We start from the raw sequence: 22,934 nt of genomic DNA on the forward strand, positions 1-22,934 counted from the left end.
TAAATAAATAAAATTATCAAAAGAGTTAACAGGTATCAAGGAGTTAACTATAAACTAAAGCATAAAGTTTCAAAAAGGTCTTATGAATGAGGTAGAAAAAACTTTCCAAAGAAGAAAAAAAAATTGATAACTTTAGCCCAGCCAGCGTGGCTCAGTGGTTGAGTGTTGACCAGTGAACCAGGATTCCCGGTCAGGGCACATGCCCAGGTTGCAGGCTTGATCCCCAGTTTGGGGCATGCAGGAGGCAGCGAATCAATGATTCTTATCATTGATGTTTCTATCTCGCTCTCCCTCTCTTCCTCTCTGAAATCAATAAAAAAAAATATTTTTAATTGATAAATTTAAATGTATAGTTTTTCTCTATAGATTAAAAGTTAAACAAAATCCAAAGATCAGTGTGAAATGAAAAAGATATTTACAACATGCATGGCAGCAAAGGCCTTACTACTTTAATTTATAAAATGCTTCTACTAGTATAAATTAGGGAGAAAAAAATGACAGCCTAACATGAAAACAGGCAAAGGTAAGAACTAGCAGTTTTCAAAGAAAAAGTTTCTTTGAAATAGTAAAACTTACTGACAATTAGATAAATGCAAATCAACACAAAAGTGAAATACCTATGAGACTAGCAAACGCTGAAGACTGACGACAGCCCGCGCTGTTGGCGATGCGGATGGGCTCCCGTGGACTGCTGCAGAAACAACCTGCTGGGCTCTTGGGGAGGAAAATGTGACTGTCCGTATTTACAGCACCGCCCTGGCTGGGTGGTTCAGATGGGTGGAGTGTTGTCCGTACGCCAGGAGGTTGTGGGTTCGATTCCTGGTCAGGGCACATACCTACGTTTCTCTCTAAGTGGTCGGCTGAGGTGCAGGCTTCACGGAAAAGTCATTCATGCGTTCATGTAACAAATAAAGTTAACCTTTACCTTACCTGAGCCTATGTGTCTTTTTGCATCTATAATTACACACCCTTGAAATGTCTGGGTAACTTGTAACTTCCCTTTTTCTGGATCCCTTAGGGCACAACCAAATGTGCCTGGGCGCCCGGACAGAGACCACAGATTCCTTCATTGTTATCATGTTAATTGTTCCTGCACCCACCTAAGTATGTGTCCATCATTTTACCTTGTATCCAATCCCAGGAGTTTCCCTGCTTTGCTTTCTCCTGCCTCTCTAGTCTATCACCGATAGATTTCATGTAACCCGCCTACATCCCTTCCTTTGATTGCAGTCCTATATAATAAAAGCTAATATGCAAATCAACCGAATGGCAGAATGACCAGTTGCTATGACGCACACTGACCACCAGGGCGGCAGGCGCTTAATGCAGGAGCTGCCCCCTTGTGATCAGTGCACTCCCACAAGGGGAGCGCAGCTCAACCAGAAGCCAGGCTCACAGGTGGTGAGTGCAGCAGCAGTGGTGGGAGCCTCTCCCGACTCCATGGCAGCACTAAGGATGTCCAACTGCTCAAGCTGGCAGTCGGACATCCCCCGAGGGCTCCCAGACTGCGAGAGGGCTCAGGCTGGGTTGAGGGTTCTCCCCAAGTGCACAAATTTTGTGCACCAGGCCTCTAGTGTATAAATATAGATGTAATCCGCCATTCTCCGGAGCATATTTGTTGAGGTTCTGCTTCCCAGCAATTGTCGACAGTTTGGCTCAAATAAATTCACAAAAATTCCTTACAGGTTTGAATGTTTTTATGTTAACACCAATATGTCAGATGGTACAAAATAAAGTGAGGAAGGGGATAAGAAGTGCCTTGAGAAAAAAAGTTGCAATTTTTGTCATTGTTAATTGTCAAGGGAGGACATTTTTTCCATTGATTTTTAGATAGAGTGGGGGGGGCGGAGACAAGAGAGACAGAAGCGTCTCACATGGATTGGTTGCCCCCTGGGGCCGGGGATCAAGCCTGCAATCCCAGTAGTGCCCCTAACCAGAATCGAACTCCAAACCCTTCAGTCTGCAGGCTGACGCTCCAACCACTGAACCATACCGGCTAGGGCAAAGTTGCCATTTTTAATGGAGTGGCTAGAAAAGCTGGTTTCCAAAATTTCTATAATAAACAAATCCTGCTTTTGTAATGAAAATTTTAAAAGGCCCTGAGTTGTTCAGTCCCTTTCTGTGGTCAAACAGGAAAAACGGGGAGGAGGGGCCGGACTTGCGCTCCTGGTCCTTCAGTCACTCCGCCTCCCACCTCCGCTGCCTCTTGTCTGTGGAACAGGCAGGCTGGCGGCTTAAGCAGCAGCCATTCGCTTCTGCAGTCCTGGAGGCCGGCAGGTTGTGTCCGACCAGAGCTGCTTCCCCACACAGAGGACAGCCTTGGCCAGGGGCGCTCTCCGGGTCCCTTATGGGGGGGGGGGGGGGGCTAACCCATTCGTGGGGCTCCGCCCTATGACTCTAATCTGGTCCCAAAGGCCCCACCTCTCAATGCCAGCACCGTGGGGATCAGGTTTCAAGATAGGAATGGGGGAGAGGGGCCTACGTCCAGGTGCTGTCCTCCTTCCTCCCTCCCAACCTGCAGAGAGCCCTTTAAGGGCAACGCGCCAGAAGCCGGCAAACACAAAGCCTCGCCCTGACCGGTGTGGCTCAGTGGCTACAGCGTCGACCTGCGGACTGAAGGGTCCATCATTCCGGTCACGGGCATGTGCCTTGGTTGCGGGCACATCCCCAGTGGCGGGTGTGCAGGAGGCAGCTGATCGATGTTTCTCTCATCGATGTTTCTAACTCTCTATCCCTCTCTGCAAAATAAATAAATAAAATATATTTAGAAAACACACACACACAGCCTCCCGCGCCTGAGAAGGTGGGAGGGGGAGACGCTGGAAGGGGCTGACACAGCGACGGGAGACCTCTCGGGAGACCTCTCAGGGGCCCGCGCCGGACTCGGGGGGCGTGGGGTTGACAGCCCAGCGAAGGGGCCAGCACCAGCCTAGACTGGCGTCCGGCCCGCACACCTGACTCCCCGGCGCCCGGGGAGAGCCCGCCGGGCCGGGAGGGTCCGAGCGCAGGGTGCGCCGGGTCCCAGCGCCGGCCAGTCCTGCAGCTTCGGCCGCGCCCACCGCCCGGCCGCCCGGGGCTGGACCCTGGACTCCAGGCGACAGTGGGGCTCGAGCTTGGGACCGGGGATCTGCGGTCGCGGGGCGGTGCCACCCTGGTCCCGGAAACAGAACTGCGAGGGCGGGACCCGAGCCGGCGGACGGGCGCCAGGGCGGGCGCGGCCACCACGCGGCGGGGCTCGGGCTCTCAGCGAGGACTAACAGTGACCCTACTGGTTAGGGAAACGCGCAGGCCGAGCACCCCTAAGTCCCTTCCTCGGCGAGGGCAGCCCCGGGACACCGAGCACCGGCCGCACCCACTCCCTCCCCGCCGCAGCGCTCCACTTCGGCGCATGCGCCTTGCACGCCTGCGCCTCACCCGCCACCCAGTGCCGAGACGCCCGCTACGGTGGCTGTGCTGGGGACACATTACCAACGTGCGACCGTTCTGCAAACCCAACCCAGGAAACATGAGCTGGTGGGGCCACTTTAGGAAGGCGGAAGGACTAAATAAATAAAGTTGGGAGTGGAAGGGTTAAATCAGCAGGCAACCCTGAGGAGGAAGAAATTTCAGTCTCTGGCTCACAACCAGGAGCCTGGAGCAGGCACTCGGAGGAATCGCGGCGCTGGGAGCCCGGCCTGGGGGCCCGGCCTGGGGGCGTGGCCTTAGCGCTTCCAGGGGCGGGGCCTGTGGCGGGGCGGGGCCTTCTCGAACCACGCCACGCCCTGCCCGAGGCCTGGTCACTTCACCCACACGGCGCTCGGCAGCTGCGGTTGTACCAGCCCTTCGGAGGCGATCCAGGTAAGTGCACGCACCTGCGGGCAGCGAGGCGCGCCGGCCCTCGGGGGCACATCAGCTCCTGCGCTGGCACCACCCATACCTCTGCAACCCGAGCTGAATAGAGACTCGCTCTCTTGCCCCCTTACTGTCTGCAGATTTCTTTCTACCTTTCCATCCCCTTCGCCCTCCACCTGCCCTGCATCCTCCCCAGGATGGAGTGGTTTGCAGCGTCTCAGCTGGCCCCTGCCGTGCCATCTGCAACTCAGAGAGATTCTCAAGGTCAACCCTTCCAAAGTCCCTTCCTTCCCTTTCCTCCAGTCCCCGGACTGTGCGCCCGACCTTGCCAGCTGCAGCTCTGGTGCGAGGACGGGCGTGCGGGCACTGCGGGGCAGTGGGCAGGGCAGGCCCACCGGTAACACCGGGTTTTAAACGACCCTGGAGCGCTGCGCCGGCTGCGGCTGTGGCTGTGTTGCCAGGGACCTCCGGGGAGCCCCGAGGGAATGGTGTTTGTTTTCCTCCCGCCCCTCCGAAACCTTTCTCGGTTTGCATTGGACCCTTTAAGGGGGCATTTCCTACCTCGGCCTTGGCGGGATCTTCCTTTACGGTTCTGCCTGGGCTTTCCGAGAACTTCCCTCTGCGGGGTGTCGCTGCAGGGAGCCCCGGGCTGTGCGCAGGGCGGTGGAAGGGGCTGAGGACTCCATGGTGAGTCATCCCGGAGTTGTGGCTTCTGTGATACTTTCCTCCGGAGTCATGAGGTGACCGGCTCCATGGCAGCGTAGGGGACAAGTGTGGGAAGGGAGAGCAGAGCCAAGAGGGTGGGGCTGGGCCTTCAGTCCCTAAACTGGAGAAGCGGATTCCTGGATGAAGGCCACGCACTGCGCTGCAGATGTGCATCTGCAGGGGACCTAGGTGTGGTCAGCGGCGGACAGCCGCAGCGTTGCGCTTCCTCTGCGCCTCGGAGGAGCCGCAGTGCTGGGAGGGACCCAAGGGAATCGGTCAGAGGTATAGGCTGTGTTTTACTTAGTTCGATGAATTCAGTTCAGTGAACTTGGCTCAATGAATCTGGTTCACTAGTATGTGAGGAGCGGGATCAAGAGTGTTTTTCCTCCTAGGAGTTAATGTACCGGTGTTAAATACAACTAACATCCAAATCCACATAAATATTTTTCACCCCTGGGAAGAAGTTCTGTTTAGCTTCCTCCTGACACAATGTTACAAAAATAGCAAACTCTGTCAAGCATCATTTTCACCCCTGAACCCATGTTACTATATATAAAACAGAGGCACTGTTGGGGCACTGGCCAGCCGCAGAAGCTGCGCTCACAAATCCGCAGAAGGGCAGTCTCCCCACCCCCACACCCCCACACCCCTTCTGCTGGCCTAGCTCTCCGAGGAGACAGTCCTGAGAGGAACCTCCTACTAGTAATTGGAGGACAGCAAAGAGACTCAGCAGGTGTGAAAGAAGAGCTTTCCCCGTTGTCCAGAGAAATGCTGAAAAGCCCCTGGACCAATCTGGAATGAAATGGATGACAAGTCAATCTGTCAAAAAGTAATTTAGTTAGTGCCTGCTGCACAGCTGGCTGCATTTAAACAGACTGGTCCCTGTATTTCCATTTAAATATTCTGAATCCATATTCAGAACACCATTGCCAATCACATCTGACCAGGAACCATTTCGCATTTTTATTGATTTCAGAGAGGGAGGGAGAGGGAGAGAGAGCTAGAAACATCAATGATGAGAGGGAATCATTGATAGGCTGCCTCCTGCACACCCCCTACTGGGGATCGAGCCCATAACCCAGGCATGTGCCCTTGACCAGAATGGAACCCGGGACCCTTCAGTCCGCAGGCTGACGCTCTATCCACTGAGCCAAACTGGCTAGGGCTCATTTCACATTTTTTAAGCAATATTTGTTTAAAAGAATATGTTGCTACAGTTTTTGCAATGGATTCATTAATACTCTTTATGAGTATACCATCCTCCTGAAAAAGAAGAATTTAGCAGTTATCGGGTAGTAGCTGCTGTGTAACATAGAATTCCTGAGTTTGCTACACTCTCTCTTACAGTGTCTACCTAACTCTCTTTGTGGGGAGAAAAGCGATGAGGAGACAGGACTGCCTTCCCAATACATTTGCAAATCCCTGGAAGGATTTCAGCATTTGGAATTGTATGGCCCCCTCTGAGCTCTTTCCAGAGTTGACCTGTTTATTAACTGGAACTTGGGTTCTAATGTATTGGTGCCTTAGTACACTTTTTAAAAATAAGTGATATTTTATTTCTCCAGCCTAAGAAATGTGAATGATTGGTACAGACAGGCATGGAGAGTGAGACCCCTGTCCGGGGCAGGAGCCAGCAGCCCAGGTGGTTCCTTCGTTCAGAATGGCTGGCACCCTGGTGGGGACTCTGCAGAATCAGCTGCTGTTTCTTGTGATGGAAAATCCAAGTGGTGTCAGTGTGACTCATTTGAGATTTTTCTTTTCCTCTTCTGGCAATCAGGGCTTTGTTTCCCTGTGGCCCTCAGCGCCTGTGTAATGCCAGTGAAGGGACAGGCAGCATGGGAAATCATTTTATAAAAACCAAGTGCCAGTGCTTACAGCTCTTTTCGAATTTGTCCAGCAGGTCTTCCGGCGTTTACTGGACGGCCCTAAAAAAATAAAAATGAAATGCCAATTTCTGGGCTGCTTGCCCCTTGCAAACCTGAATGCCTGAAAGACGGAAGACGGTTTTTCCTTTCTGTAATCTCTCCTCGTTTGCCATACTGCAGTGACGACATGCTTTTTTTTTTTTTTTTTAAGTTCCTTTCTGGACCTTTTCCAAGGTTTTTTCTTTCTTCCAATTAGAAAGATCTCAGGCTTTAATCGGTCACAGATTTAGAGTTAATTATTAGCTTTCTATTCTTGTGAATAAGGAGAGAGTCTGAGGAGGTGGACAAGTTTCAGAAGAGGTCAGATGTGGTCAAAGGTGGCTCCAACCTCCTTGAGAGGCAAGATAGCCAAGGGCTGAGAGCATAGACCCTGGAACCAGGCTGCCTGGCTGTGTGAACCCAGGCAGCCTCTGTGACGGCTGTGTGACCTTGGGCAGATGACCTAACCTCTCTGATGCTGTTTCCTCTTCTGCAAAAATGGAAGTTATAATATATCCTAGGGATGCTCTGAGGGGTTAATGAGTTAATCACGGTGAACTCCTTAGAACAGTGCTTGACGCGCAGTAAATGATGCGTGTGCTAGTAATAAGTAGTATGAATAATGATTTGTTTCTCCAACCACTCTTTCTCCATCACGCCTCCAGACACGCTGGCCTCCTTTCTCTTTCTCCACAAGAACAGCCATCTCCCTGCCTGTGTGATCACACTTTCTGTCCCGCAGCCGTCATTCCATCCATCCCATTTCACAGCCCTCCTGTGCTCTGTCCCTCCTTGACTGTCGCCACTGTGGCCGTGCCCTCCAGTGGAGCACTGGCGCTTAGTAGGGCCGGGTGGGGAGGAGCCCTTCTGAGCAGGACTGAAGAAGGCGGCAGGTGGGCACCAGGCAGGCATTCCACGCAGGTAAGTGGGTCGTCTGGCAGAGACTTTAACAAATAAGCAATTGTTGAGATTTTTTTCCTTCTGCGCCCGTGGCTTCCCCTGCTCTCTCCCTGCCTCTGAGGTCACTGCTTTCGGACCATGGAGCGTCTCTTGCAGCCTGGCCCCGTGAGCCCGTCACTGGGAGGCTGAGCTCCAGGTGGTCTGGTGTGACCCAGGGCTCCCAGGTGAGGTGTCACCACATCAGGGACTGTCACCCATGGAGCCTTTTGTGTTGAGAATTTGTTGGCAAAGTGTCCTCGCACCAGCAAAGGGACCTAGGATCTGTCCCGTCTCATTACAAACCCACTCTTCTTAGATTCCTGAAGCTCCATTAGCAGCTTTCCCAGGGGATTCAGCTCCATTCCGGCTCGTGTGTGCCTTTTCACGGTCACCTCCAGAGAGAAGGCGGTAGGCATAGCGCATCTGCTCTAACACCCCGTGCAGATGCACCGACCAGGATCTGCCAGACATGCGCATCTTGGGGCATTTCCTACCTCGGCCTCAGCGGGATCTTCCTTTACGGTTCTGCCTGGGCTTTCTGAGAACTTCCCTCTGAGGGGTGTCGCTGCAGGGAGCCCGGGGCTGTGCACAGGGCAGTGGAAGGGGCTGAGGACTCCATGGTGAGTCATCCCGGAGTTGTGGAGTCACAGTGACGGGCTACATGGTGGCGTAGGGGACAAGTGTGGGAAGGGCGGTCAAGGGACCCCTAATGCAGGAATGAACTCAGTTCTCCAAAGTGCTGGGATTAAAACATGTGACTCTTGAATATATAGACGGCCAAGTGGTGGCTATCTATAATAATAAAAGCATAATATGCTAATTAGACCAGACAGCCAAACCAACTTCCAGACGTTATTACGGACGTCCTTCCCGACGAAACCGCGGTGGCACAGGCCAAAGCAGAGGCGGTTAGGAGCGATCAGGTGGGCAGGTGAGCAGTTATGGGCAATCAGGCAGACAGGCGGAGTGGTTTGGGGTGATCAGGCAAGCAGGAGAGTGGTTAGGGGTGGGCAGGCAGGTAGGCAGAGTGGTTAGGGGTGATCAGGCAGGCAGGCGAGCAGTTAGGGGTGCTCATGCAGGCAGGTGAGCAGTTAGGGGCAATCAGGCAGACAGGCAGAGGTGGTTAGAGGTGACCAGGCAGACAGGCGAGTGGTTAGGGGCAACCAGCCAGGCAGGTGAGTGGTTAGGGGTGATGAGGCAGGCAGGCAGAGTGGGTAGAGGCGATCAGGCAGGCAGAAGTGGTTAGGGTTGATCAGGCAGGCAGGCGAGTGGTTAGGGGCAATCAGGCAGGCAAGCAGAGGCAGTTAGGGGCGATCAGGCAGGCAGGCGAGCAGTTAGGGGCGATCAGGCACAGCTGTGACAAAGAGGTTTGCATCCTCACCCGGTTCTTACTCCTTCTCTTAAATGTCTCCGTGCTCCTTCTCAAGTCTGGCTTCACTGGAAATGCTGGCAAACACATAGGTGCCATGGTGTGTGTCACGCAGAAGTGACAGACCCAGCGTCTGCAGGTATAGCTGGAACCACAGAAATCGGGGACTGCCTTTCCTCGCCCTCTTCACGGGAATGGACTTGCTCTTCAGTGCTCGCCTCCGGGCTCCCCGGTCTCTCCCTTGAGCTCCACACGTGTCAGGAGGGCCGGCTGTGCTGCTGGGGCTGGCGGAGGCCTGTGCCCACGCACACCCACCTGGAGGCAGAGCCGAGGCTGGGCAGCCGCCCAGGGTGCTTCAGGCTGGCGAGGTGGGCCCAGCACATGTTACCATCCTCACGTCAGTCGTGAAAACGGTGTCCGCCCTGGTGTGAGGAAGGAGCCTGTGTGAGGAAGGCTGGGTTCACAGTGCAGCGGCCGTCAGGCTTCTCATGAACCGCTGGGGAGAGGCTCCCGTGAGTCCGTGAGCGCCGTGTCATTGTCCCACTCCTGATGCATAAAACAGACATCAGGGGCAGACTGCAGTCTGACCTGAGGACAGTCTTACACGTGGACGTGCCACTGTCCACGCTGCCTCGTGTCTGTGTGTCTGTCTGTTTGAGGGCAGAGGGAGCTGAAAGGGGGGATCCTCTCTCCCTTGAGACATCTGATTGCTTTCACTTTAGTAAAAGATAAGTGGTAACTTCCACCACGCAGAGTCATCGATTACTTGAGGCAAGTGCCTGAGCCCAGAAAGCCCAGCTTTGCTCCATGTGGTGGCGGCTGCCCCAGGAACTGCTGGCAGCGGCCTTCAGTCCGTGGTGCAGGAGGGCCGAGCCCAGGAGAGGGGAGCCCAGGAGAGGGGAGCCCAGGAGGGGAGCCCAGGAGGGGAGCCCAGGAGAGGGGAGCCCAGGAGGGGAGCCCAGGAGAGGGGAGCCCAGGAGGGGAGCCCAGGAGAGGGGAGCCCAGGAGAGGGGAGCCCAGGAGAGGGGAGCCCAGGAGGGGAGCCCAGGAGAGGGGAGCCCAGGAGAGGGGAGCCCAGGAGGGGAGCCCAGGAGAGCCGAGACCAGGAGAGCCAAGCCCAGGAGAGCCAAGCCCAGGAGAGCCAAGTCCAGGAGGGCCGAGCCCCAGGGTATCAGCTGAGGCCTGTGTAGCTGAAGGAACCCCTGGCCCAGTGAGATAAGGCGAGTGGGGCAGGACAGGAACAGCAGGGCAGGGCTGCTCAGGCTTCCGGGACAATGTCAGCACAGGTCCTGGAGCCAGGATGTGGGGATGCGTGTGGCTCACTCGGACTGAGACCAGCCCTCCCAGGGCTGGCCCGATCGCCCGGAGTGCGGCTTTGCAGTGCCGCCTTGTAGCTTTCTGAAAAGCCACTGCGTCTTCTCGCCGGCTGCACAGAAGAGATGTTGTCCCACCCCTCCCCCGCCCCCCCACCTGGCCCACAGACCTCTGGGCCGAGGGTCACCAGGGCCCCTGTGCTCCTACCTCTCTGGAAGCCCACCTCGGCCAGGCTTTCCTGCTGCCTACCCCCCACTGCTTCCAAAGCACTCTTCCCAGTTTCCTCCCCGCAACCTGATAGAGCCTCAAAAGATCGTGTTTGGCCAGTGACAAATCCTTTCATAAATCAGAACGTTATAAACCAGGTGTTGCTGTTTTAAAAACTACAGAAATAATGAGGCTCCTTACCGTAGTCGCCAAGGGGCGCCTATGAATCACCCGCCGCTGACGCCTATTTAAGGAGGACGCCTCCTCCTGCCACTCTGAGCAACACTGACCGTCCGCCCGACGCCCTAGCCCAGGGGTGGGCAAACGTTTTGACTCGAGGGCCACAATGGGCTCTTAAACTGGACCGGAGGGCCGGAACAAAAGCATGGATGGAGTGTTTGTGTGAACTAATATAAATTCAAAGTAAACATCATTACATAAAAGGGTACGGTCTTTTTTTTTTTTTAGTTTTATTCATTTCAAACGGGCCGGATCCGGCCCGCGGGCCGTAGTTTGCCCACCCCTGCCCTAGCCCCTAGTGAGGAGAGAAGCACAGGGCAGCGGGTTGGAAGGAAGAACTCTGTCTGTCTTCGCAGAGTTCGGGGACCTGTGCGCATGTTCCCCGGCCTGGCTCTGTGCCCTGGCCGTCCTGGAGGAGCCAGGTGTCGCTCTGGCACTGCCCCTGAGGGGAGCTTAGTGGAGTGGCCTCCTCATTGCTCCCCGTCTGGGGAAGGAGTGATCGAGCTCCTGAGGAAGGGGGGCCCTGCAGCCTGTGTGGTAGCGCCAAGCAGGACACAGGCCCGCCTGCCCGAGTTTAGACCCCAGTTCTGCACTCGCTAGCTGTGGGCCTTAGGCAGTTATAAACCCCTCTTGCCTCAGTTTCCTCATCTGTACAATGGGATGGTAACAGTGACCCCCACGCAGGGTCGTTGTGGGGACTGAGTGTTAATGTATATAAACTAGTACGTGCCTGGCGTGCAAGAAGCACTCTGTCGGTATCAGGTCTGACAGCAGGTATCCAGGGCGGAGGGTGCTGCTGTTTCCCAGGATGCCATTCCTGCCCTCTGGGGTGAACATTCACCAGGAGTAGCTGGAGGGCCTGTGGATCCTTAGGTGGCCCTTTCACTTGAAGTCATGGTGCCGATGTTCAGAATGTCAGGTACCCCTCCCCTAGCCGGTTTGGCTCAGTGGATAGAGCATCGCCTGCGGACTGAAGGGTCCTGGGTTTGATTCCGGTCAGGGGCATATGCCCGGGTTACAGGCTCAATCCCCAGTGGGGAGCATGCAGGAGGCAGCTGATCAATGATTTCCTCTCATCATTGATGTTTCTATCGCTCTCTCCCTTCCTCTCTGAAATCAATAGAGAATGTCAGGTGCCCTGATCCATGGTCTGACCGTGGCTGTCTCAGGTGCTCCTGTGCGTAAGGAGCATCACTTTAAAGGTGAAAAGCCTTCCGCTCTGGCTGAATTGATGAGTGGGCACATTGGGTCCGGTGAGTGACCGTGACCGTGGAGAGAGCTGGGAAGGAGCGGCTGTCACCGCTTAGGCGGAGGAGGCAGTCCCAGCAGGTCCTGAGCTCGGGCCCACCTCTTTGGTTCCGAGCCCTCGTCCAGGAGCTGGCTGAAGGAACCGGGCTGCGGGGGCGAGTAAGTGTGCGGGGCCACTGGGCGCTTGGACGCAGCTCGCTCTGCAAACCACCTCTGGCTCCTCAGCCCTGGAGCTCGGGGTGCGGCAGGGCCATGCCTGTGGGTTGGAATTGGGCAATAGCAACACCTGAAATGTTCCTAAACGGTGGTCCCGACAGCGGCCCCAGCCTCTCCGAGGCACTTGTTACAAAGCCCGACTCCCAGGCCCCCCGGGACCCACTGGGACCCACTGGGCCAGAAACTCCAGGGCAGGGCGTGTTGCAGCGAACCCTGCAGGTGAACCACGGCCTAGAACAAAGAACAGCAGCCTCCACTGAGGTTCTGTCGACGTGCAAGTTACTATAAAAACATACGTGGGGACCCGTCTGTCCTAGGAGGCGAGTGGTGCACTGGGAGACGCGGGCCGGGTGCCGTGGTCAGTGTCCACGTGCGTGTTGACTGGTCGCTGGTCAGCGTGAGGCAGGTGTGCGAACACGCCCAGGCAGAGGCCTCCTGGGGAGGGGGCAGGACAGGCCTGGGGCCCTGCTGGCAGGACTGCTCCCCCCTTCCCCCCTTCCCCTGAAGCTGCCGTCAGGGGTCCCGCCGTCAGGGGTCCCGTCGCCAAAGCCAAGAGCGCTCGGTCTGCTCCCGGGGCCACTTCTTCCCCTCAGAACGTTGTCTTCCCTGCCGCCGGGTCTGTGCTGCTCTGGACCCCTTCCTACCTTGAGAGCTCGTCCCATGCACGCGAGTCAGTGACGGCTCACCTCGCTGGGTCACACCGTCCCAGGGGAGTGGTGCCTCCTCCTGACCCTCCCAGCTTTTCCTCCTCAGCACCTCTTGTCCCAGTCCCTGGAGGGAGAAGCAGGAAGAGTTGCCTGTTCCCTGCCTGTACGGTCCCTCTACCTCACCTACGATTCCCACCGTTCGCCACACCGGCGCCGTCCTGACCTTGAACGTGCCAGCTGTGCCTCAGGGCCCCTGCACTTGCTGTTCTTTCCCCAGGATGCTGTGCAGCTGTTTCTCCCTCACTCGGCACAGCTGTCACGGCAGAGGCCCACGGCAGAGGCCCACGGCATCCTGAGAGAGTAGCCAGGCCCCGCCCTCCACGGCGGAGGCCACTCTCAGTTGAGTTTTGCGTGTTTGTTGTTCATCTTCCGTCATCTCGAGAATGGTGGTGCCTTGCGGGCAGGGACCCCATTTGCTCACGCTGTCTCCGCCACACCTAACAGTGCCTGGCATGCAGTAAGTGCTCTGCATGTCGTGGTTGAATAAAGGAGTTCCATGTTCTTAGACTCAGTACACTATCCACAGAGGAAACAAACTCCCCGTTGGCATCTAAATAGACAGGGGCAGGAGGGCGGGACCTGAGCCAGCTGCCGGGACGCGACGAGTGTGGCTCACTCAGGCCCGGAGCCGAGCGGATCTGCAGGGCTGAGACCAGCCTCCCGGGGCTGGGAGCGTGATCGCGCCAGGACTGAGGCTGTGCAGTGCCGCCTGGTAGCTTTCTGAAAAGCCCCCTGCACCCCTGTCTTCTCGCCGCCGCACAAAAGAGATGGCGTTCCAAGCACTCATCCACGGCCCCGGGGTCACCGAGCTGTGAACACCACACCACTCAGCGTTCCCACGCCTCTCCTCCACGCTGTGCCCCCAGGAGACGAGTCATCAACAACGCCAAGTCGGCCAGGAGTGGAAACATTTCCCAAGGGGTCTCTTCTCTCAAACCAGTGACAGAATGTGTCTAACTGAAAAGTAAAAACTGGATGGAATGATTCAAGTTCCTTTAAACCTTCAACTTAACCTTCTTGCGGCTGAACCGCTCTGCCGCCTCTCGGGTCTGCCAGGAGCCGCTGGAAGCCCGCCTCTGCAAGCACCGGTCCTGCCCTGCCCCGGCCACTCAGCTTCCTTCCCGTGGGGCTCTTTGTGCCCAGTTTCTGATCACGGCTGTGAAGGGGGAAATCTGGAATTGGGTATCTGCTTACTGACTTGCCTGCTTCCCCTGCTGGAAATAAGCTTTGTGAGGGCAGGGGCCCAAGTCTGGCTGTTCACCTCCTCCCTGCAGCGCCCGGCCAGGAGCGGGGCAGGCAGAAGGCATAGGTAAGCGTGGACAGGTAGATGCAGAGTCGGCACTAGTGAGGTGCTTTCTCCTGAACAGTCTGCCTTTCAGATCACATATTTGCACTCAGCTCAGAAAAGGAGAGGACACATGTTGCTCTAAGATTTGTTTGCTATTTTAAAATAGCAATTCTAAAGGACAGATTCTTAAATGTACATTCATTATCATTTATTCAAAGTTTTCCTGTTATAATCGAACTAGAGCAGTGATGGCAAACCTATGACAAGCGTGTCAGAGGTGACACGCGAACTCATTTTTTGGTTAATTTTTCTTTGTTAAATGGAATTTAAACATATAAAATAAATATCGAAAATATAAGTCTTTGTTTTACTATGGTTGCAAATATCAAAAAATTTCTATATGTGACACAGCACCAGAGTTAAGTTAGGGTTTTTCAAAATGCTAACACGCCGAGCTCAAAAGGTTCGCCATCCCTGAACTAGAGGCCCAATGCATGAAATTCATGCAAGAATAGGCCTTCCTTCCCTCGGCTGCCGGCACCCACTTCCCTCTGGCACCCGGGACCCGGGCTTCCCTCGCAGCCCCGGCTTCGTCCAGACTGTCATCCAGAAGAACATCTGGAAGGACATCTGGTCTAATTAACATATTATGCTTTTACTAGAGGCCTGTTGCACAAAAAGATTCGTGCAATAGGCCTTCCCTTCCCCTGGCTGCTGGCACCGGCTTTCCTCCGGCACCTGGGACCCAGGCCTTCACTCCGGCCGGAGCCGCCTTCAGTCTTTGCTCTGCTGCTTCGCACCTACGTAGGCAAATTAACCGCCATCTTTGTTGGTGGTTAATTTGCATATCTCACTGATTAGCCTATGGGAGGCGTAGCGAAGGTACGGTCAATTACCATGTTTGTCTGTTACTAGATAGGATTATTATAGATCAGGGCAAAGACAGTCAACAGAACCTCAGCATGTATAACATAACTCCATGTACAGCATTTATTGAGCACTTGCTAAGTGTCAGGCATCCAGGCTGGGGTTATAAGCTGTGTGCGCCTCCTGCACGTAACCTCACAACCACAGAGGTGGGTAGGTCTATTATGACTTCCATTTAGTCAGTGGGGAGGCAGGCTGCTGAAAGAAGCTGACTAATTTTCCCAGGACACAGAGAGGAAGTATGAGAGCCAGGCTCTGACTCAGACACTCAGCCCAGCAGTGTCCTCACTACAGAGCCCCTCACTACAGAGCCCCCAGGGGGATGTCAGGACTCGAGCCATGGGTCCAACCTGCTCCTGTCTCTTCATCACCCATCACTGTCAGGCCATTCCTATGCTTATTGTTTTTTAATCCTCCCCCAAGGATATTTTTCCATTGATTTTTAGGGAGAGTGGAAGAGAGAAGGAAAGACAGAGAGAAACATTGATGTGAGAGAAACACATGGATTGGTTGCCTCCTGCAAGTGCCCCAACCAGGGCCCAGGCCAGGGAGGAGCCTGCAACCAAGGTATGTGCCCTTGACCAGAATCGAACCCGGGACCCTTTGGTCTGCAAGCCGATGCTCTTTCCACTGAGCCAAACTGGCTAGTGCTGTCAGGCCATTTTTATATAAGTTTTGGGGTATATGTTTGCTTCTTTGGGAAATTATTGGAAAGTTCAAAAGAAAATATATAAATCAGCCACTAGAAATAACTAGGCTTATGATTTTTATATTTTCTTCTATTATTGAGAAAACTAAGACTATACTGTATATACACATTATTTTTTTACCTAACATGCTAAAAATGAACCCTGTTTCAACATTTGTCACTTTCGTACACCCCATTTTTAATTGTTTTCCTGCAGTGTGTTTTATGGGTGAGTTATCCATTTAGTCCTTTAGGCAAGTACATCTGTACTGTGTCCGAGTTTGCAATTACAAATAGAGCTGAGGTGATGTCTTTGAACCAAACAGATTCCCAGTGGAATGAATGAGCTGAAAGGTATGAATAATGCAGGAGTATTGCCAGCCTGTGACAGGCTGTCCCAGGTGACTACACCTTGCCCCTCCCCCGCATGTGATGCACAGACCAGATCCTCCCAGACACAGGGTGGTGCAAAGTAGGGTTACAGTTGTGAGCCTGAGAAACATTGTTTATTCTTGTACTAGAGGCCCGGTGCACAAAAATTTGTGCACTCGGGGGGGTTCCCTCAGCCTGGCCTGTGCCCTCTCGCAGTCTGGGACCCCTCGGGGGATGACCACCTGCTGGCTTAGGCCCGCTCCCCAGGGGATCGGGCCTAAGCTGGCAGTCGAACATCCTTAGCGCTGCTGAGGCGGGAGAGGCTCCCACCACCCCCGCTGTACTGGCAGCTGTCAGTCTGGCTTGTGGCTGAGCAGAGCTCCTCCATGTGAGAGCACACTGACCACCAGGGGGCAGCTCCTGCATTGAGTGTCTGCCCCCTGGTGGTCAGTGTGTGTCATAGTGACCAGTCATTCCCAGTCGTTCTGCTGTTAGGGTCAATTTGCATAGTACCCTTTTATTATATAGGACAGAGGCCTGGTGCATGGGTGGGGGCCGGCTGGTTTGCCCTGAAGGGTGTCCTGGATCAGCCCCTTCCTGGTAGGGGTCCCCGCTGGGTTGCCTGGCCAGCCTGGGTGAGGGGCTGAGGGCTGTTTTCAGGCTGGCCACACCCCGTTCATGGTGGGGGGTCCTGCTGGGGTGCCTGGCCAGTCTGGGTGAGGAGCTGATGGCTGTTTGCTGGCTGGACACAGCTCCTTCAGGGTGGGGGTCCCCCCTGGGGTGCCTGGCCAGCCTGAGTGAGGGGCTGATGGCTGTTTGCAGGCAGGCCACAGCCCCCAGCCACCCAAGCTCCCAGTGGAGGCTGGCTGGAAGCAGGTATCTGGGATTTATTTAGCTTCTATAATTGAAACTTTGTTGCCTTGAGCGGAGGCCACAGCCAGCCAGGGCAGGTGGGAAGTTTGGCTTCCTCCATTGCCGGGGCAACCATGCCTCCTGCTTGCTCCAGCTCCATAGCTGCCGGCCACCATCTTGGTTGGGTTAATTTGCATATAGTCACTCTGATTGGCTGGTGGTCATGGCTTGGGGCATAGCGGAGGTGCAGTCAATTTGTATGTTTCTTTTTTATTGGATTAGGTTATTATTTATTAATTATTGTATCATTTTCCATACCAACAGCTGTAAACCTACTTTTGCCTCACCCTGTATGTGCCTAAATGCACTCTTATTTATACAAATTGTAAATTTTAATGTATAACCTTAAACGCTGTAAGATAATTAACAAACAAGCAAGTTGCAAAGTGTTCCTCACCGCCGTGAAGCTGAGCTGCGAACACTCTTGGGCGGGCTGCGTGTCCGGCACACGGAGAGGCAGAGTCTAGGGCGGAGTTCCCGCCCGGCCTTATCGTGCTGGGTGGGCGGAAGGGTTGCTGGTGACACAGAGCTGGGGCGTGCCGCCCACAGCAGCGCTCACACCGGCCAGGGCCTCCGTGCCACTTATCAGCATCTGGAGCTCTGCCCCAGCTATCTGCTGGCCTGAGCTGGCAGGGCCCGGGTGGGGCTGGGACTGCTGGGTGTGGCCACCGGGAGCTGAGCTGCCCCCCATCCCAGCGCACACCTGGCCTGAACCACAAAGGTCGAGGAATCCAGAGCAAATGTCCCTCCCTTTGCCCTGGATTCCTAGGAAAAAAGAATTCAGCAAATAATTAAGGTTTTCTCTCCCTGAGGGAACTAAGCTGGTTCCCTCCTTACAGGACGAGCCTTCGCCGTGACTCAGTCCCTGGATTTGTTTTCAGCAGCTGCGGTGCCTGCTTTCCTGAGTTCTGACCTCCTGCCCAAGGAGCCCAGCCAGCCAGCTGCCCCCATTTCTCTGGGAGGTCTGAGGGGAGGGAAGTGTAACGGACGCACATGCTGGACTCCAGGACTGTGCCAGGTGGCAAGGTTACCTCAGTTGGAGGGGGTCGCTCCTGAAAGCCACCCGGAGTGGCATCGACCCCACAGGTTCCTCTAAGCACACGTCAGTGCCTGGCCAGACTCCCTCCTGGGAGCTTAGCGGCAACCTCAGTGAAGCTTGGCTCTGTGTTGGCAGGATCCTAGCCGCGGGAGTGCCGGCCCCTGGCGAGGGAGCAGGACTCCTCCCTGGATGGGTGCCTTGCTCCTGCACCTGTCCAGGTGTCTGCGGCCCCTGCAGGGGGAGCCTCGGGGGGGCAGGCACTCCCATTCCCGCTGATGCAGCCCTTTGCAACTACCACCGTCACCTTAGCAAAGCGCCAGGGGCGTGGTGGCCCGGGGCCTAACTCCCAGACTGCGTTTCTGCTCTGGGAGAGGAGCGAGTCGAACATGCTCGATTCGAACTGTAGGTTTCTGGGCACTTGCTTCTGAGGGGCCATTGCCTGCAGTAGAAACGCCTGCCCGAGAGGCACTTAGTCCTGCCGCCTGGCTTCTCCTACCCAAGTCCTTGCAAGTCGGGGAACAGAGGTCAAGGACTAAGCACCAGGTCAGTGTTGGCCTGGCTGCTCCGAGGCTGGGGAGGGTTCTCAGGCCTCCCTGGTCTTGGCTCTGCCCTCCTCGCGGCGCCTCCTTGCCTCATGGGTAGCCCAGCGCTGTGGGCTTGGGGAGAGGGACCATGAGCTGACGGTGCGGCCCGGCACACCGTGTGCCCACCTGCCCGGGAGCCCGGCGCCCTGTCCAAAGATTTGGGTCTGGAAGCCGACTCTCGACTTGTACACTTTGACCTGAACCAAATGCGCTGGTTTCACTGTTTTGGGATAGTCGGAGGCAGCTTCCTGTAAATGGCCCGCTGGCCCAAGGATACGGGGCAGATGGGAAAGCTCAGCCGTTCGTTTTCTAAGGGTCTGCAGAATCCAGCCCATATTTTTGTTCTAATAACTACCAAGCTGATTTTCCACGCTTTGGAGTGACGCTAGTACTGACTCATGGAGACAGCCCTTCCCACTGGGTCCATCCTGGAGAGGGGCGGGGGGCTGCCCTGCGAGCAGCTCAGAGGTTAGACACAGCTCTTAATGTCGCGTTGATGGAAAACCCAGCACGAGAGAGAGTGGACGATAATGTCGAGGACTGTCTGTGAAGGCTGCATCCTTATAGTTTTAAATTCTGTGCGTGGATGCAGCAGTATCTCCAGCCACTTCTTCGAGGCCTCGTCGCGCCCCTGTGACCTGCCGGAGTTCGTTGCTCCTGCCGCGCTCGCCACAGGCTGGTGTCCCTGCTGTTTCCCTGCAGAGCCAAGATGGCCGTCCTCTCCAAGGAGTACGGGTTCGTGGTCCTGACCGGGGCCGCCAGCTTCATCATGGTAGCGCATCTCGCCATCAACGTCTCCAAGGCCCGCAAGAAGTACAAGGTGGAGGTGAGTGGGACACGTGGTCTGGGCGAGAACTTGTTTCCCGTCCTGGAGGGGGAGGCGAGGCGAGGCGAGGGCGAGGGCGAGGCGAGGCGAGTGGCCAGTGGCGGCAGCGTGAGGACTGGACCTTGTAGAAAGGCTGCCCCTTCCCGGCAGGAAGAAGGCAGGGCGCTGCGGGGGCTGGTTTCACGGCTCCTGCAGGAAGGGGACAGCCTGCTGGGCCGGAGCTGCTCTCCGGGAAGGGGGATGCTTCTGCGGAGGGTTCAAAGGCAGTGCTGTTCCCGGCGTGGCACCCCCAGGCCACTGTCCCGTTTCCACACACTGGCTGGAGCCGCCGGACCGGTGGGGGCCCATCAGATCCCCCGTTCCTTCTGGCTGGTCCAGAGGATGCCGCTGCCATTGGCCCGGGAGCGGTTCTAGGTGTCTTTCTGTTTAGTGACTTATCGTTAGACTCGAGCTGCTTCTAAGTGCTCTTATTTGTCCCTAGTTCCGTTCCTTTTCTTAATGGAGCGCCTGTCAAAACCTCTCCTGTTTCTGCTGCCCCTGTCGGGGACCCTCGGGAGCTGTGGGAGGGTCTTCCCTGTGGTGTCTGCAATGTGTCAGAAACCCGGCCGCGATGGCCGTGGCTCAGCTGCCCCGTCCCTGACTCCTGGGCATTCACAGCCCGAGTGACTGCCTCTGAGGACCCAGCCCTGGTCACTGCAGACAATTAAGCCGACGTAGAAGCTTGGGCTAGATTAGCGTCCAGGTTCATGTTCACTGACCGTCTGATCAGCAAGCCCTCTGTGTCCGCAGTATCCCACCATGTACAGCACGGACCCTGAAAACGGGCACCTCTTCAACTGCATCCAGCGAGCCCACCAGAACACGTGAGTGTGGCCCTCGGCACCAGACGCCTCTGTCCCGCCCCGCCCGTCGCGCCCTGTCTGTGAGAGCGACGGTGGCGACCACGGGCGCTCACGAAAAGTCTCAGTTAAAAACCTGTAAGCGAGCAGGCTGGACAGTAGCACAAGGAAGCGTTGGAATGGTGGCGTCCTGGGTGACGCGCCAAGGCTGTCTCCCGTGCCGCACCCCCGCAGGAGGGGTAGCCGCCGCTCTAGGCGACACCGAGTCCCCCAGCCCAGGGAGTGAGGGCTCCACGCTCTGCAGGGAAACCCGTCCGAGTCACAGAGCCCCTCGCAGCTGGTCAGACGGCGCCCCCGCTCCTGCTCCTCATCCCCTGCCCGAGGCGGGCGGTGGCCGGTCTCCCTCCTCAGTGTTTAGTAGGAGCCCCTCCGCACTGGCTGGGGCGCTTCCTAAAAGTGTCTTTCTGTCTCTTGCAGGTTGGAAGTGTACCCTCCCTTCTTATTTTTCCTCGCGGTGGGCGGTGTGTACCACCCGGTGAGTTGTCCCCGGGTGTCATCTGGGATCCGACGTATTTCCTCCAGGCCCTGCGTATTTATTGAAAAGAATTTCATTCGGTTACTGCTAACAGAGTTTTTGTGGTTTTGGTTTTTTAAATACATTCTTATTGATTTCAGAGAGGAAGGGAGAGGGAGAGAGAGAGAGGAACATCAATGATGAGGGAGGATCATTGATCGGCTGCCTCCTGCACGCCCCCTACTGGGGATGGAGCCCACAGCCTGGGCATGTGGCCTGACCAGAATCGAACTGGTGACCTCTTGGTTCCTGGGTCGATGCTCATCCACTGAGCCACGCCTGGCTGGGCAGAACCCTGGTGTGGTTTTTTACTCTTTATTGTTGAAAGTATTAGATATGTCCCCTTTTCCCCGTTGACCCTCTTCAGCCCACCCCAGCCCCTGCCCCAGACCTTCACCACCCTATTGTCTGTGTTAACAGAGTTCTTTAAGTCAGGCAGATTTTCCGTTGTGGGTTTTTTTCACAGATGAGGGGAAACATCATGGATACTGTGTAACCTTCTCAAAGTCAATTAGCTACAGGATAGGAGAGTCAGAATTTGAACCAGGTCTGACTCTATGTTTTACTTTGCACATTCATCCATTCTTGCAACAAGCACTCACTGGTCGCCTGAGGTGACGGCGGTGAACCAACCAGCTGCCTGGTCTCAGGGACCTGACCGTAGGCACCTGAGTGTATGCGGTGGCCCCTTACGGGGTGATGGGCCTCGGAGGCCACGGTAGCCCTGGGGGCCGTGGGGTTGGTCTGCCCTCTACCTTGTGTAAATCAAGCCGGTTTCCTGAGCCCGATTACTTGCCTTTTGGTCCTGCCTTGGCCAGAAAGTGTCCTCTTACCCGAGTCCTGACGGAGGACAGGCGTTTCCCCTTCTGGGACTGGGCCTCCACAGCCCTCGATCCACAGCAGCTGCCAGAATAGCACGTCTGCAGTTCGTGACACGAGTGAAATTACTAACTTTCTGCTAAAACATTGTGCGGTCAACAATGTTAATACAGCTGACAGCTCTGCCTATTCCTTGAATGCAAACACTAACATGTCCCTCCCCACCCCCCTTCTTTAGCGAGTCGTTTCGGGCTTGGGCTTGGCCTGGATCGTGGGACGAGTGCTCTATGCCTATGGCTACTACACAGGAGGTAAGGCCACGCGGACTCCCGCCAGGGAAGCAAGGTGCAAACCTGAGGCGGCTACATTTCCCTTCTTAGCAGGACTTTAGGGAAAGGGCGGAACTGGAAGTTAGGTGAAAGGTCCGTTACCGTCTTCCTTTTTACTCACCTTTGAATAGTAACAAAACTTACCTTTATCGAGCATTTTCTGTGTCCATTGCTGCTCTAAGAACTTTGCATCTCGCTATTTCAAAACTTCCGGCAATTCTGTGATGTAGATAATAGCATCTTCTTTCCCAGATGGGGAAACTGAGGCTTAGAAAGACGAAGGCTCTCTCTGCGTCACAGAGCCACTGGGTGGAAACTATAAGCCAGGACTCGGAGACAGGCAGGGTGACGCCGGGCCCTGCTGCTCACGCCTGGGGGCCGGCAGACAGAGGGACAGGGTCCTGCTGCCCGTGCGTCTTTAAAGGGGAGGGCGGCCCGGCCCAGGTCCGGGCCTCGCAGTTCCCATGACTGTCCTGTGACTTTCTGAGGCCCACGCAGCCCTGGCGTAGCGCCTGGCGTGGCGGGAGGGGGCTGACCGCTTCTGACCGGGCGGTCTGCCGCCCGGAGGGCAGGGCTCTCGGACGCCGACGGCAGCCTGCGGAGCTGCCCGTAACCTCTCCTCCTCCTCCTCCTCCTCTTCCAGAGCCCAGCAAGCGGAGCCGGGGGGCCCTGGGCTCCGTCGCCCTCCTCGGCCTGATGGGCACCACCGTGTGCTCCGCCTTCCAGCACCTCGGGTGGGTTAAACCCGGCTTGGGCGGCGGGTCCAAGTGCTGCCATTAAGGGTGGGCAGGGTGTTAAAAACCCCCATTCATTTTGAATGACTTACTTTTATTTCCAGTTACTTTTTTTTTTCTAAATATAATAAAATTTATCTGGCACCAGCCTCCTAAGTAACCCTGACTCTGTGACTTATTTCCTGTTGAGTCTTTATGTAAATAAGCAGCTTGCCCCTACTCCTGCCCCCTGCTGGCACCCTGCCCCCTGCCCCCGCCTGGCACCCTTGGCAGCTGTGAAAACTGGGCTCAGAGGAAGGGTGCAGTTGAAGAGGTGCCCGTGT

General features: G+C 55.7%; 2 protein-coding genes and 1 non-coding gene across 3 annotated transcripts in view; 2 read left to right on the forward strand and 1 right to left on the reverse strand.

The window, feature by feature from the left end:
• RXRG (retinoid X receptor gamma) overlaps positions 1-5,060 on the reverse strand; it is a 143,877-nt gene extending 138,817 nt beyond the window's left edge. Inside the window, exon 1 of the mRNA XM_036343484.1 lies at positions 4,393-5,060. The gene's annotated coding sequence lies outside the window, so the exon portion shown is untranslated. The remainder of the gene's footprint in view (positions 1-4,392) is intronic.
• MGST3 (microsomal glutathione S-transferase 3) lies at positions 3,680-22,771 on the forward strand. Its single transcript, XM_036343487.1, has 6 exons — positions 3,680-3,837; positions 19,193-19,316; positions 20,106-20,179; positions 20,633-20,690; positions 21,787-21,859; positions 22,521-22,771. The coding sequence occupies exons 2-6, from the start codon at positions 19,200-19,202 to the stop codon at positions 22,655-22,657; spliced, it is 459 nt and encodes a 152-aa protein (XP_036199380.1). The 5' UTR covers positions 3,680-3,837; positions 19,193-19,199; the 3' UTR covers positions 22,658-22,771.
• LOC118673803 lies at positions 6,402-6,464 on the forward strand. The gene has a single exon (XR_004973478.1). It is a non-coding gene; the product is annotated as a U7 small nuclear RNA (small nuclear RNA).
• Positions 22,772-22,934: the final 163 nt, after the last annotated feature.

The sequence above is a fragment of the Myotis myotis genome, unplaced genomic scaffold, assembly GCF_014108235.1.
Source record: "Myotis myotis isolate mMyoMyo1 unplaced genomic scaffold, mMyoMyo1.p scaffold_m19_p_18, whole genome shotgun sequence".
Taxonomy (NCBI): domain Eukaryota; kingdom Metazoa; phylum Chordata; class Mammalia; order Chiroptera; family Vespertilionidae; genus Myotis; species Myotis myotis.